Source organism: Nilaparvata lugens, chromosome 3 (assembly GCF_014356525.2).
Source record: "Nilaparvata lugens isolate BPH chromosome 3, ASM1435652v1, whole genome shotgun sequence".
Lineage (NCBI taxonomy): Eukaryota > Metazoa > Arthropoda > Insecta > Hemiptera > Delphacidae > Nilaparvata > Nilaparvata lugens.
The window spans coordinates 12,944,128-12,960,993 of record NC_052506.1 but is presented as its reverse complement, the minus strand read 5'-3'; the positions used below and the strand labels follow the sequence as shown (position 1 = coordinate 12,960,993).

The window sequence follows — 16,866 nt, the reverse complement described above, 5'->3', positions numbered from 1 at the left end:
TTGTAAAAATCAAGAAAGAAAACTAAATTAGAAGACGACATTGTATCAGATTCTATAATATCATCTCAGCTGGAATTCTCATCATAAATGAGAAACAAATCAAATTTGTCTAGTCTTATGCTTGGATTTGCCTGAATTTTCAATCTGAATTGAGCTACATCCTACATGACACTGAATTCGGTCTATTATTTTTTCGTAATGTAATAATAACTCATTTGAGTACCACATCGTATTCTCCAAAACTGATGATTGATAAATGGAATTATGCCAATTCATCGATACAATAATTTTTTCCTATTAGAGTTAGATTGCTTTAACTTGGAAAAAGTAACGATTGAAGCTCGTTGTAGATCTTGATTGAGGGGTGAAAATCAATCCATGATTAAACACTTGGGTTAATCTTGATGAATATTTTTTTAAGTAGATTTTCGGTTTTTCAAATGTTGACACTAAACATAAACTCATGAATTTGTGAATGCTGTTTAAAGAGTTGTAAGTTTCTTGCTAAACTATTAATTGGAAGGACCCTTGAATGAAGGGAATGAAAATTAATTCAATACTAGCAGGTAACCCGTGCTCCGCAAGGGTCTATTTTAAAACTTGACAAACTCAAAACTTGACGTAATGAAATCTTGAAGAATTGAAAATAGCTCTATAACCATCCACGGTTAATTGAGAATCTCAAAATTTCAAGTTAATCAGTCCAGCAGATCAGACGTGATGATGCGTCAAACATATTTGTCCTATCACTTACGTTTATAAGCCATTTTTTTCCTTTGTTATAGTAATAGATGATTTTCAATCAGATTCCCTCTACATTCCAAAAAAATGTACTTTCATCATCACCACATCTTTTCCATAATTCGATTCATTTTCCAATCTTTGAATATAGTTTCTTCTTTCGCCTTCAATTATATAAAAAACAACTACTTGAGTTTTCAAGATAAATATGTTCCTAGCGAGCAATAGGCATCCTGGGGGGCTAGAGCCAATAGAGAAAATATTAGCTAAAAATGAATAAGTTGGAAAAAAAAGGATCAACTATTTAAATGTCTGCAAATGCAAAGGCGTAGGCTAATGTGCTGAAAACACTATTCTCTGTGAATGATGCACACCCTCTCTAGGGTATAGTATTAATGAAAAATTCTTGAACACGTTTACAATCACACTTTGATTGCCCAGCAACCAATAAGAGCAACTAACCAAAACGATTCTAGTAACTAAATCAACGATTCTGACTTGTTTCTGTAATCGATTGCTAACTAACTTGAAAGTGCTTGGCTGAGAACGCACCTAAGAATTGTTAATGAATACGACCAGTAATCCACAAATATCATTCATCATTGCACCCGTCAGTCAAAGACAGTGACAAGTCAGCACACATATCACAAAAATATCGAATTCGTTTTCAAAATTTAATTTGGTCTTTGAAAAAAGAATCAATCACCTTTTCAGGTTAACTCCGGCATGAATCACAAACATCGGCACCATATACAGTGTTTTTTTTCTCACTCACACAACTTTTAAACATGATGCATGACTCACAAGCTGGGATAGTTTCTACCTAGTGGAATTATTCTTCCATGATCTCTTGCATGTTTTTCAATTCATTAGCAATAGGTACTGGAACTCTATTAGTTATGTTGAGATTCTTAGTTACCAAATCTTCAATTTCAATTATTTGACTGGTGAAATATTCAATATTATAATGAGGGACTTCTCCCTTGAATCGTAGAAGTATACTGCATGTTGAGGCGTGCTGTAATTCCACTGCTTATTATCATTTATCAAGAAAAACTTAAAGTTAAATTGGAACGTTTTTACAGTATTATCTTGATTGGCATTGAATTATATAATGACAATAAAATAACGAATGACTTTGTAGGATAGATGATGATCATTTTCCTTTACATTATGATTATGATCAACAGAGATAAACATTAATTTATAATCATTTTTCACGCTTGCTGAAGCTTAAGGTTGAATGTAGCTACTGTATTGCATAAGAATAATAATGAAAATCCAAGTATGTTACCTTTCTAAAAATTGTTTACTGAAATTTCTTATTGTTTATTCCATAAGATTTGTAGTGACCAAGTAGGCCTGATAAAACTAGGTACCGTATCTACACGTGATCTATACTGGTGAAATTACTAAGTTACTTAACTCTCTGATCAAATAATAATATACTCTTGTACCGTTTAGTATAGTCATAGAGAAACATACGTAAGTAGATATCCCATGGTATAGGGCGTTTATATCGCAACTTTTACTGTTATCTCAACCCGATTACTGTTGATTATTGTTGATTTTTACTGTTTTGGTCGGGTAAGAGTGTATGAACAGCACAATATGAGAGACTACCAGCGTCATAAAGCTTCACGGGAAAGAACTACGTGGACTATCGGCGTGAGATAACAGTAAAAGTTGCGACATAAACGCCCTATACCATGGGATATCTACTTATACTATTGTTTCTCTATGGTATAGTACAGCATAAGAGAGTTCAATGAATCCTGTGATGATATGACGACAATCTGAGACCCCACACTGGATAGATCAAGATATTTAAGACATATTCAATGGTATTTTTTGAATCTCCATAGGATTACACTAGTTGAATTCCAGATAAGTGCCATAAGACTAGGACTAGGACATGCAGTGATAACATTTTTGTCATGTTCAGATAGTACATTGGATAGTATTTATGATTACGAATAACAGTTGGATTTTTTATAAGTTTCCCAGAAAGATCTCTCAAAATGAAAACAAAAGATAGTCTCCACTGATCACTATCAGTTCCCCAGTGGTTGGGGAGCCACCTAATATTGCATGCCCATCTCATAGTCCCTTCTATCACCCAGCACTCTATCAAGGCCAATCATCATCATTATCCCAAAGCCCATTTGATAATCATCCTCAGAAAGAAAACTCATACACTTCAAACTACTCATATTATAGGAGGCCCCAGGTTTACTGCTCTATCCTCATAATGAGTTGCCTCCAAAGGGACTCTGTAACCCGTCGAGCGTGATAGAAAATGTTTCTCTCATGTGCTCAGCTGAGCACTGAGGTAAGGGAGTTTAATCAAACAATCAATGTTGATTGCATTATATGCTTGAAGTGTCGCAACAGGCTACATTGACCTCTATTGGTCGATACTGAAGTGGTCCACGTTATAGTGTCACCTCGGTTCAACATGTGCAGTGCAAAGTTTCTTCCCCTTTACTACAATGGAATCTTGTGATGAAAACATGGATTGTACTATATTTTCCTCTGCTCCCTTCCTGAATACTATGTTCCGTTTTTATAGACTACTGTGATTTTACTATTGAAACTTTCGCGATGAAAACATGGATATTGGATTGTACTATATTTTTCTTTGCTCCCCTTCTGAATACTATGTTTCGTTTTTATAGACTACTATGATTTTTCTATTTAAACTTTCGCGATGGAAACATGGATTGTACTATATTTTCCTCTGCTCCCCTCCTGAATGCTATGTTCCGTTTTTATAGACTACTGTGATTTTTCCATTGTAACTTGAAAAGATTGAAAATGATATTCGTCAGGAAATTCACGATAACTTCGACTATGGAGTGTCATGTTCATGCATCATGTGATCATTCGATAATCACTTGAATCATACATGGAACTACAGTTTGATTCAAAAGGCTATTTCTTTTCTAGCTGAATTTCAGTAAAGCTTTGGTGTAAACGCACCAAAGTTATTAACAAAATGTTAATGACTTAATCCTTATAGATTCACATTGGAAATTAATGGATTAACATTCTGTTAATAACTTAATCCTTATAGATTCTATTAGATTAAACGTACCGCGACAGATCAATAATATGGGTAACATAACATATTATGTTCATCATGTGTATGATAAGTTATGTTCAATCTAATAGAATCTTTCAGGATTAGGTCAAGGTATTTAAAATATTTTGTATTCTAGGTACATTAGATTAAGTTGTTAACATTTTGTTGACAACTTTGGTGTAAACGCAGCTTAAGGATTCAAGACGAACAGTTCTTGAAGAAATCGTGTTATTTGTTCCACTCAATATAATGAAATAAAATAAAAAAGTGTTAAAACTTTTTCGTCCTCTCTTTCACACAACATTGAAGTAATCCTCTAATATAAAGAAAAATAAATAAATAGATGGAAGAACAAGTATATACGACTCCATAATTCTCTATTTGGAATCAAACTGCAGTATATTGAGCATGATTTAGAGAAAATATCAAATTTTCATTTTGATTACAATTTTTCGCCTACAATTCAAAAACCACATCGCATTATAATATTGTTGAGGAGCTTCATACCTTGAAAACTAGGTATCTAGTGAGGCAATTAGGTAAAACTAGGCAATTAGAGTGAGGTTCCAGAAGGCTATCAATTAGATGGGCTTAACATCATCGGGCTTCATGTCTTGTGGTTGTGGTGGGGGAGGGGGTTGTAGGTGAGGCTCAACCAAATTATTATTTGCCAGGGGCTATTGCGGTTTCCTTTGATATAACTGCGAGACATGAGCAGAAGCTAATTGGCCCTGTTGTTACATTTCGGGGGCTCAGCTTGACTAGTTGCGGTTTTTCTTGGAATTTCCCTCCAATTCAAATGAATGATATTCATTAGTCATTATAGTACCCTAGTCATATAGTGGCAGACGAGGAAGCTCGATGCAATAACTCTCAACTTGAAACTGAGTCTGAATTTTTGAATTGAACTGAGCTGTTTATTAGATCTAAATTTCTTGTTGAGTTTTGAGTTTTGCCGACAGATAGCGTATAGCGCTGTCGGCGGTGAATTGTGATTACTTCCAGCTGTTTACTTTCTAGGTTATGTTGTAACACATTGTTACTGGTCACGTAAGTTTTTGAAATTATTTTGTTTGAATTTTTTATAAAAATGTAACTTAGGTGGAGGAAAAATGTTGTGTATATCAGGAGTGAAAAATGCTTTTTCTCCCTCAGAGAAATAGTTGCCCTCGGCTGTGAGGACATTTTCAACTCTAGATATACAACTATTTTATAAAAATAACTATTTTATTCATTGCTCTTGATCCGTTCATTTGTTCTTCAAGGTTTATCCATCCCATACTCATCCCATTACTGTTTTTCAATCATTTCATGACAACAGAAACTTCTCACTTCACAAGATCGTGATCATAAATTCTATTCATCTCCTATTTATCCACTTCATTTCACGGCAGAAGAAAACTAAGGATACCTTGTACTATTTTCTCTCTCCGAGTACCAGTTGCACAAATGCCGGTTTTAATTTCAATCGGGATTAATTCCACGAGTACCAATCAGAGAAGCTGAGCTGTCTTATCAAAAATACCTTCTCTGATTGGTTCTCGTGATATAAATCATGGTAAAAATTCAACCGGCTTTTGTGCAATCAGGTCTAAGATAACATAAGAAAATACAAAATTGGCTTTTTGTGTAGTTGAGAAGTTGATATTGTGGTAATTATTCATATTAAATGAAAAAGACTATGAAATTGTCAAAAAACACAGATTCATTGATTATTAGAAAGGCCGGTTTCGGTTATTACACCATTGTTAATCTCTGATGAACTAAAACTAAATACAAGAGCAGCAGAGTTTATACTAGTAGGCGAGTACTGCTATTGGTCAAGGGCATGAGCGCCTGCCATTGACCCAGCTAGACAGTCTCCTCCCACTCAACGGTGTCACAAAATGGCGGCATTTTGTTATCATGGCGAGTTTGTTGCTTGGGCCGCCATTTTGAGACACCGTTGAGTGAGAGGAGACTGTCTAGCTGGGCCAATGGCAGGCGTTCATGCCATTGACCAATAGCAGTACTCGCCTACTAATATAAATTCTGCTGTTCTTGTATTTAGTTTCAGTTTATAAGAAATTGACAATGGTGTAATAACCGAAACCGGCCTTTCTAAGTAGGTATCAATAAATCTGTCAAATTTTGACAATTTGATAGTATTTTCATTTGATACAAAATTGGGTAATAATGCCACTTGTCTTGAATTTAGTCCATTTTCACTCAAAAACAACATAAACTGAGAATTTTGAATTCTGACTGTGAATATTGAAAGTGTATAATACTTCATTCATCAATTTCAATGATTGTTTCTCGAAAGAGTTAATAGGGTACTGTTGCTGGAAATCCTTTGTGAAGTGTAGACATTTTTTTACAATGAATTTGGTGAAATTCTTCAACTTAGAAAGAATTAAATTTCTTCAATCAATCAGATTTACACTACTAACAGAAAAGTACCACAGCCTTACCCCCAAAACGGTACCAATTCTAGTTTATACAAAAGTCCAAATGTAGCTAGGTTATGTGTCACTTCAAAAAATTTTTCAATGAATGATTGTACTTCCCAGAATTCCAATTTAAATTACGAAAGTGCTAGATGATTTTTGAAGAATAAACAGCATAATATGAGGATGAGTATTGCGAAGGAGTGAATAAATTTCATAAAACCAATCAGTGGTGTAACCCAATTATTAATCATTGCAAGCTCAATTGGTAATTTATACAACAATGATAAAAGGGTACAAAGATCATTGAGTCCCAGTTGGGGTTTGTATAGTGAAGCAAACAGCTCTTTGGCAGTTGAGCGGAAGTCTCTTAAGAGTTTGTTCTGAACCTCGATTATCGGGTAGCCCATTATCTCTCACAATAGTCTGAATGGAAGCTTCGCTCACTGGAAGGTGTACAGTGTTGCCAAACTCAATTAAGAGGATGGCAGATGTCGATCGCACCACTGATTGTATTCGCAGCCCAGCTGCGCTGCGTCGCCGATCGAATGCCAGCTCTAGATTTGACCTCGACCGACTTACGGCGGTTATCGCGTGACAAAGCCCTGTTTCCTGTTCAATCAATAAGTAAAACAAACCAGAAAAAGTGGCTCATTCCTACCCCAAATAAAGTTCAAGAGTCGAAAATGACACATCTTCTGAAAACTTACTAGAAGTGTGCCATTCCAAACTTCACTCAATACTTTCATAGCACGCTTTCACTATCAACGTTTTCTCTCTGGGCCATTGAAAGGAAGTAGTTGTGAAAACCAACAATCTCTTTCCTGGATAAGTTGGTTCTGATAAGCTTTTGTTCATATCAAATACAGTCACATAAAGTCTGATCTACAATACTTCTAACTCTTCTCATTGCTACATAATCTATCGAATCTTTGATTACAAACACATCGATTTTTGGACGTTCGATGTTTTGCCATCCTTATGAATTCTATCAGATTAAATGGAACTTGACAAACATTATCTGTTTGACATAATCTGTTTTATTTATAGAATTTATAAGGACGATAACAAATCGTACGTCCAGAAATCGGTGTGTGTGTGTAATGACTTAAATCCTACTTGCACTGAGGATTCAAAACACATTACTTTTTCCGCTTACTTCAGTAATATTCTCTGGATGAAGAAACCCATACTATTTTCTAGAGTTTTCATTTCATAAACTTGTTTTTAATTAATTATTATCAATATTGTACTGACAATTATTTTCGTGCTATGTTGACTGACGAATGGATTTATTGATCACAATTATAGGCAAAGTACAATCTGGGAGTATCGAATTAAGTTTCTAGAGTTTTCATTTCATAAACTTGTTTTTAATTAATTATTATCAATATTGTACTGACAATTATTTTCGTGCTATGTTGACTGACAAATGGATTTATTGATAGGCGAAGTACAAGCTGGGAGTATCGAATTAAGTATTAATAGGGATATTTTTGACGCGTTGATATTGAGTTGAATTATCGGTTTAGGGACTGCAATAGTGATTCGCAATCGTTGAGATTGGTTAAAGAAAACGAAAAAAGTGGAACGTCGAAAATCGAGTATGTAATTGACATCTAAGGATACTTGGTGAGGGGTGATCGCTATTGTAAAGATGAATTGCGGAATTATTCAATGAGAGAGAAAAATGATTGAAAGAAAACTTAATTATTCTACAGACTGTTTTGCAAGGCAGGATCTGCCAATAATAATCACCTTTATCGGTTTGCAGTCTATCTGAATTCAATAATCTGTAACGTTCGTTGGTAGTAGCGATAATGAAGACTTGACATGGCGAAAGCTGGGCTTGACAGTCTCTGAGAGTCCTTGTTACTGAGTTTGTCGAATAGTTAGTCGGCAAAGTTCGACGGGAAATGAAAACACAGCACCAACCTGCTTTACAGCATCGCGTCATCCCATTCAGCCTTTGTAGTTTCCAATTAAGAAGGCATCACCAGCAGACGGATGGAGCCCATTTTGATGAAAAGTATGTTGTTACGAAATAGTTCGGTTGTAAGCTCTGCTTTGTTTTAAAGTTGTGCTGATTAATTAGTTTTTCAAGCCGAGACTGGAAAAATTCTTTCGATCAGAAACTTTGTTTGAGATCGAATTTAACGCTCTCTTCCACAATTTTCCTGAAGCATTCCTTGCTGAAAATACTTGTTATAGGATAAAAAATGTACGATCTTGAAATGAAATTGATGAAATGTCTATTTACAGAGAATTTGATAACTTTCTATCTTCAGTTAAATTCCATACTTATATCCTGAGAACTATGTCAGTCGAAAAAAAGATGTTCCATTGATTCTCTTACATCGATTTGATTGATTCAAAACTCAATTGTTTTCTATCGATTTCCATCAATTGTATATATTTGTTTGGAATAAGAACCAAACATTTTCATTCAAAATCTTTGATATTTTGAATCTTATAGATTGATGACAATTTAGTTTGTGGAATGTGTTTGTGATAAACTCTGGTGTCATGGAAAAAAATTTCCCAAAACTCAACAAGCTACCAAAGGTAGGAAAATAAACAAGACTTGATTGCTGGTGAAGAGCATAGTGAGGATGTAATGTAATTCTGATTTTCCTATAAATAAAAGTTTAGCCAATTTTTGATTTTTACTGGAATCATTTCTCTTTTGTGTGAATGAGACTTTAAAAAATGTATCGGAAAAACGTCGATACTTTGACAGCTCTTGGCCATATCTAAAACACTCATAAATTTGAGAGAGTGCTCCATCTAACAATACTGGATCGATTGGAATTATTCTGTGAAAAAGAGATGGAAACTTCCAATTCTTTCATTGATTGATTAAGCAGGTGTTCAATTCAGATGGATTGATTAGTTTCAAGTCTACATAACCGAATTAAAAGTAGCACAAATATTTCCTATATTCACCTTCCATCTTTACCTAATTCTATTATTCTTCATTCTTTTTATTGCATCCTCAATAATGGAGAAGTATACTCTTCATTTCTCAAAGTTCTTGTAATGTATTAAATTTTCATTCTCACTTATTCACATCATTTTAATCCATTTAGCATGATTAGTCTCTATTACATCGTCTCATTAATCTCATTGATTCCATTATTATTGAATTTATTCCTATTTTTCATTATTTCTTGCACTCAATTTCTATCATAAAAACATAAGAGGACTGACTGGACCCTTACTTCATTCTACAGGTCGACAATTATCTGCTACCTCATATTATTCCTATTTTTCTCCTTAACTCCTATGATTGGAGAGAGATAGGATAGCAGCGTTGACGATTCCCTACCTTGCCAATGCTATAGAAGACAGCTGAATCCGGTACATCCGATGTAATAAAAAAATCAATCATATTCGTCGGGAAAATTAATTTCTCAATGATTGAATAATACATTTTATAAATTGAGATTGGATATTTTGTTAGTTAATTATATTTTCACATTGTTAAAAACGATCTGGTAAGGCTGCGGAGCTACAAAAGGATAGGGCGATCTGCTGTTGAATGATAGAAAGGAAAGCAAAATTAATGCTGATCAAATACTGACATTATAAAGTGGACATAATACTTTTATTTCATTTCTTGTATGTTAATCTTGATTCACGACAAATAAGCTATTTTATTTTATTTATACTTATTTTTAATTTAACGTTGTGAATAATTTTGTTTTGATCTGGCATCTGCTGAAAAACCCACGGGTTTAGCAAGACTGTTCAAGATTGATTGAACAATAGTTTTTACCATCATGATATCCGGAACATTTACCATTCAAGATAACCCCAACATCATATCTAACGCAACAAATTTTCCAAATAATATTATTTCTCATTACATGGTTTGTGTGTATGTTTTGTGTGCAGATGCTCAAGTCGTGCAGACAACTGAGTATGACGGTGAGAAGCGCCCACCCTCCAGCTAGCCCACCCCCGGGGGCAGGGGGGGCAGCAGCCGCAGCGGTGAACGCAGGTCAGTGGCTGGTGCGGCAGACCTACTCCTGGATGGACCGCCAGGGGCGCCCCGTTTCGCCGCCTCCAGAGTACGCCCAAGCTTCGCCGCCGCCTCCGCCCCTTACACTCAACCCCCACACCACACCCCCACGCTGGAACAACTACCCTCCACGAACCAGCAAAGAAAAGTTCATTAGAAAAGTAAGTATCACCTTGTTACAACAATTTACTCAAAGATATATTTAAAAAAAATCAATATTATATAAACTCAATTAAACGATTTTATAAACTCAAATAAAACTCTGATAAATTTTAAAATTGTAGTAGATACATTTTTTTTTGGACTCAAATTTTTTGTATAAAGTTATCATTTTTACATAACCTCTAGACTGTGTATTCAAAATTAAGGTTTAGAGCAGTTTTGGGCGAATGCCTGTTGTTTTTACCTTAATTGTATTTGTATATGAATAAATGAATAAATCATCCACTGTACTTGAATAAGTAATTATTAATACTCTCTTGATGCCAATGAAAGGCTTCACTTGTGCCTCGTATGGAAATCAATCAATCAATAATTTTATCAAATTCAACAGAATATACATAAATTAAATCAAAATACAAATCATCACAATCAAGAAAAGAAAAAGAAAGAAAGGAGGAAAAATACCTTGCCAACTGTAGTTTCCCATGTAATAGGCAGGTATAGAGGGTATAAAAGTGAGGAATGAATGGTGAGGGGGAGTGGGAAAGGGAAAAATTAGAGAAGAATGTAGGAAAAAAAGAGAAAACATATTATAAAGTTTCCAGAAAAGATTCTCAATGCTGGTATGAGCAATGATATGAGATGATTGTATGATTTGAAATCAATGAGCTTGGCGGGATTTGAATACTCCACTGTTCCAACATCAGTATTTGTTGTCAAATAGAAATTATTTTTAGAGCTGTATTACAATATCGGTATTAGAGGTGTTCAATACGAATCACGTATCATTCAATCATCTAATTATTAATGGGCTGACAAATAATTTTCGAATAGTAGCGCTATTTCGAATTTCCATCTAGCTGTTTACCCTGTTGTCAATATTTGCAGAAGCAGACGTCTCCGGGGTGATCTACAGCATTTAATTTGGATTTCTAGTTAATAATAATTTAGATTTCAGTTCAATAATAATAATAGTATTTAATGCATTCATGCAGATGGAGACGTTAAGGTTCTTTGCTGCTCTTTCTTATTTCAAAGGATGTATTCAAATGAAATCACACAGTAATGTTAGTTAAAAAAAGGTAGTATTCGTAACTGAAACGATCATGGATATGAGTGCTGTGTCATTCTGAATATCAAGGGCTTCACCAATCAAGTTTCTTAACAATTTTTTCTTGTATGTGTGTTTCAGGTAGATTTAAGCATAGAACCCGGCCAAAGTCTTGGACTGATGATCCGCGGCGGAATCGAATACAATTTAGGCATTTTTATAACTGGAGTAGACAAGGATTCCGTCGCCGACCGAGCGGGTCTTTTGGTGAGTCATGAGTAAAATTTTTCTTTTAAAAAATACTAAAATTATTACTTTTACAGGCAAATATCTTTAAGCCTGTTGCTCCTTCCTCAATCATGCATTGTTGAGAATGATATTGTATCCATCAATGTATAAATAAATACCTAATCAAAAAGGTCATTGGAGTAAACATATTGGAATAATTTCAGACCCACAGTACACTTATCTAGGTTGAAATATAGTCTAAGTTTCAGAAAAGTTCTGAATAACATTTCAATATTGGTTCCATCATCGCCTTTCCTTTGGAGGAAAGACAGGAGAGTTTGATGCAAGATACTCATCATGATATTATTTTGAAGAGTCATGTCGGCTATAATATTTTCATGGAAATGAATGAATTATGGATAGAAACAGAACCTTTAGGAGAAAGAGTACAGGCAGCGGAGATGAGGTTCCTTAGCAGAACCAAGGACAGCCAACAAAAAGTCTAAATCATGAATGAAAATATAATATTCAAGCTCAATGGAAACATTTTGAATCAGAAAGTGGTTGTAGTATAGAATGATTTGTGGAAGCATCTGAAAAGAATATTGCAGGAATGAGATTCCCCCTTGTCATTATGAATCATCAGCTACAAGGAAACACTAGGTAGTCATGATACATTTTTATCATTAATCTACCATGTTTGGATTCAAACTTCTACAACTAGTAGTTCTGTGAATAGTAGACCTCACGCAGTATTCTCATCCACAAATACCCGATTGAAACTATAGACCTTATGGAAATACAGCAATATTCTCCACACATTTTGTGGCTTCTCCACACATCTGTGTAATCACTTGTCAGCTGATTTATGATGAATAATTCTATAGTCTGATTTTTACTTTAATATTGGCGTATGAGGGAGGCTCCTTTTTCCTTTTATATTATCCTTGAAATGCAAAATTTCCAAAAACCTTGTATATACGTCGACGCACAATTAAAAAAGAACATACCTGTAAAATTTCATGAAAATCTATTACCGCGTTTCGCTGTAAATGCGAACATATAAGCATTCAAACATTTAAACATTAAGAGAAATGCCAAACCTTCGACTTGAATCATAGACCTCCCTCCGGTCAACTATATTTAAGAGTTGATCAACCTGAGATATAACATATCTTGAAGATTTGGAGAAATGTAAGGAAGCAAAGAGACCACATTAAAAATGGGAATATAAGAATCGAACTTAATAAAAAAAGGTTAGGATTGTGAGTCGGAGCTGGCAGAAGTCTAATCTGTGTTGGAAAGAAAAAGAAGTGATCTCCTTATATTAATTTGATTATGTGGTAAGAGATGTTGTGTTCAAAATTGAATTTCCTGATCCCTCAACAATAGCAAACAACATTTTATTCATTTATTCATTTATACAATAAGTACATTATCAAAATGATAGGGAGAAGAAAAAGAAGGTAACCTTGTGCTATTGCTCTCCCAAATTTAGATAACACATAGTCCGAAATAGGTTAAGCTGCGTTCACACAAAAGTTATTAACAACATTTTAATAAATTAATCCTTATAGTTTCTATTAGATTGAAAATAACTTATCATACACATGATGATCATATGTGTTTGTCAAGCTCCGTTCAATCTGATAGAATCTATAAGGATTAAGTTATTAACATTTTGTTAATAACTTTGGTGTAAACGCAGCTTTAGTCTTGTAGTTTTTCAAATCACAAAATTTTCAGTCCTCAAGTATTTTCACAAAGTAGATTTTCAAATTTAGATGTTTCAAAACTAAACATATGAGAAATATTTTACATTATTGTAACTAAAATAGGAAATATTCATATATTAAAAATATAATTTTTAAGAATTACGGAAAAATAAAAAATACATGAAAATAAATAGAATATAATAAGTTCAGCTGAAGATGTGGTAGGTATTACCATGAAACCTGGTTCTGTAATGTAAACTAGTAGTTCTGTGAACAGTAGACCTCACGCAGTATTCTCATCCACAAGTACATGATTAAAACTATAGACCTTATGGAAATACAGCAATAGACTGGCTTCTCCACACATCTGTGCAATCACTTATCAGCTGATTTATGATTAATAATTCTATAGTCTGATTTTTACTCTAATATTGGCGTATGAAGGAGGCTCCTTTTTCCTTTTATAAATATTATCCTTTAAATGCAAAATTTTCAAAAACCTTGTATATACGTCGACGCGCAATTAAAAAAGGAACATACCTGTCAAATTTCATGAAAATCTATTACCGCGTTTCGCCGTAAATGCGCAACATATAAACATTCAAACATTTAAATATTAAGAGAAATGCCAAACCGTCGACTTGAATCTCAGACCTCACTTCGCTCGGTCAATTAATTTTGAACAAGTAGTGTTATTGACAACATCAACCTCTTTTTCTTCCGATCTCCTTATTCTTCGCCTATTGAAGACTGTCTAATTCTAGGGAGTTGAATATTTTCAAGATGTTGGCCTATTCAATATTTTCACATGGCAGTGAACAGCCATGCTAGTTTTGTTAGACAAGTATCCTGTCCCTACAACATTCTAAGCTGGGAAGAGGAGTTCTTGAAGTTTCTGTTTTTTGGAAGGAGCATTATAATTAGCTCATTAGCTTGACTCACCCTCTGAAAAGGAGCTGCGGTGGTGAATTTGAGAGTGAGGCACGTGCTGGTGTTGACGACAACAAAGCAAAATTATTGAGTAGACTTCTCAGCACAAGTAGCCTCTTCATCCCTCAACTGCCTTTATGGTCAACCCCCTTCTAAACTTCACTGCTATCCTATAAACATTGCAAATTCTTTGCGTTTTTTGCCAAGAAGTATAGTAATAACATATAGTAATAGTTTGGTATCCTCGTTCTTTTCTTTACAATAGTCTGACGTTCTTATCCCCTTATGATTTATGCTTCATAAAAAAATGTTGAACTAAAATTGACTTCCAAATAGTTTCTTTCAGATGGATCTGTCACAATGAAATAAGATGGATAGTCCAGTCAATATAGACATAAAAAAGGGGGTCTGCTTGCAATTTATATTGTAGTTCTGATTTATTAATATATTATTTGGGTACATAAGAGAAGTCCAGAACCAATTTCTTCATGCAAAATTTCCTGATACATAGTGGCCCAAAAACCTCTTATTTTCGGCTCATTTTCCAGTTTTCAGCTATTTCTGCCAAATCTCGTAATCGGACAGAAAAGTTTGCTCATTACTTTTTTTTTGATTATAAAATTCTAAATAAAATGAGATCATTCGGAACTCTCTATCTGTACTGAGTTATGATTTTTCAAAAATTAGTGAAATTAGAAGAAAAAATCAATTTTGATGAGTTTTAGTTTTTGATCGTTTTTGAAGTTTTTGAATAGTAGCAATTGAATAGCCATCTCGTTTGTCATTGAATAATATAAAAAAAGTTTAATAATAATAACAATAAAAGCTGTTTAATAATATAAGAAACACAATAGATCATTTTTCATTGACATTATTTATCAAAAATATGTATTAAGTGGAAAATAAGTAGAATATAAAAGCTGTTTAATAACATAAAAACACAATAGATAATTTTTCATTGACATCTATTTGAGTATCTATATATATATATAAAAGCGAAATGGCACTCACTCACTCACTGACTCACTCACTCACTCGCAGAACTAAAAATCTACCGGACCAAAAACGTTCAAATTTAGTAGGTATGTTCAGTTGGCCCTTTAGTGGCACACTAAGAAATCTTTTAGCAATATTTTAACTCTAAGGGTGGTTTTTAAGGGTTTAAAGTTCGTCTTTTAGCATGTATATTCTCCTTATTCTCTTAATTATAATTGAAAAAAGGCCATACCATATGTTAATATAGAATTATAATCTAGAGAGAGTACCTCTTCGAAACAGTTGTTAAATGGTAACTAAATTAATAATTTTGTCAGGTTGGCATTAAGTTGAGTTGACTTTGTTAGGTTGGCACCAAGTTGAAGATTGAGATGCATTTATCGCGGAAAAATTGATTGGGCACTGCTACTTCAATCCTGGGAATATTATATTACTAGCCGTCAGGCTCGCTTCGCTTGCCATATCCGTTTAGCCAGACGTTTAGTCTGGACCCCCGACTGGATCGTCCTAACATATGATAAAAATGCTCAAATGAAAAATGCATGCGAGCGAAGCGAGTACGATAAATGATATGGAAAAGAGCCAGAACATTATCTGATGGTTATCTGATGATCCGCTGGGACAATAGATTTACTGGCGTTCTTTGTTTTACATCCGTCATTGCTATGCGACGTGTGTGTTCGATTGGAAATAAATTCAGCGTAAGAGGAAATTGCTGCTGCAATATTCGTAATGTCAGAACAATAATACATCATACAAACATTGTTTCATTCGAATTCATCTCATTTCTGGTTCAGAATATGACGATTTAACCGAGTTCACTTGTCATGATGTGATTTATTGGAGCCGAGACTAATCGGCTCTCTTTGTAGAGATTATTTGTCCCATCTGAATTTGAGTAGTAGCACAGAGGAAAACATACTTATAATATTTTATCTAGTATCAATATTATTTCACCTATAATCTAGAAAAAATCTAGAAATTGAAAAACAAGTTACTCTTTCAACGTTTTCATTCTCATTTTCACCAAAATATAAAATAGAAGTAGTACTGATTGGTTCGAACATGTGAATAGAATGGGTGGAGACCGGATTCCAAAGTAAATTGTTCGAACCAGTTGGGAAAAGAGATAGAGGACGTCCAAGAAAAAGATGGTCTGATTATACAGACGATGAGGTTCGGAACAGGCAATGATGCCTTAATAGTTAAAGGAAGAAGAAGAAAAAGAAGAAGTAGAAGAAGAAGAAGAAGAAGAAGAAGAAGAAGAAGACCATCCTCCACCTCCAACAACTAATTATGGAAAAATCTAGAAATTGAAAACAAGGCAATCTTTCAACATTTTCACCAAAATATAACCATGCACAAGAAAGTTGATAATATGTAACTATTTGTTGCATTAATAGTTCTATTGAACTATAGTGAGATCCACGTTATAATGGCAGTGGAGGAAGATAGGAGAACAACGTTGCCGATCCACCGACTTATCAATGCCTTCTATAGACGGT

General features: G+C 34.2%; 1 protein-coding gene across 7 annotated transcripts in view; it reads left to right on the top strand.

Annotated features, from left to right (window-relative positions):
* The window catches only part of LOC111064115 (whirlin), a 156,469-nt gene that overhangs the window by 38,241 nt on the left and 101,362 nt on the right, over positions 1 to 16,866 (top strand). For all 7 annotated transcript variants that reach the window (XM_039425404.1, XM_039425405.1, XM_039425403.1 and 4 more), the window contains 2 exons: positions 10,153 to 10,440; positions 11,634 to 11,759. In XM_039425404.1, coding sequence (XP_039281338.1) covers positions 10,153 to 10,440; positions 11,634 to 11,759 — 414 coding nt within the window. The remainder of the gene's footprint in view (positions 1 to 10,152; positions 10,441 to 11,633; positions 11,760 to 16,866) is intronic.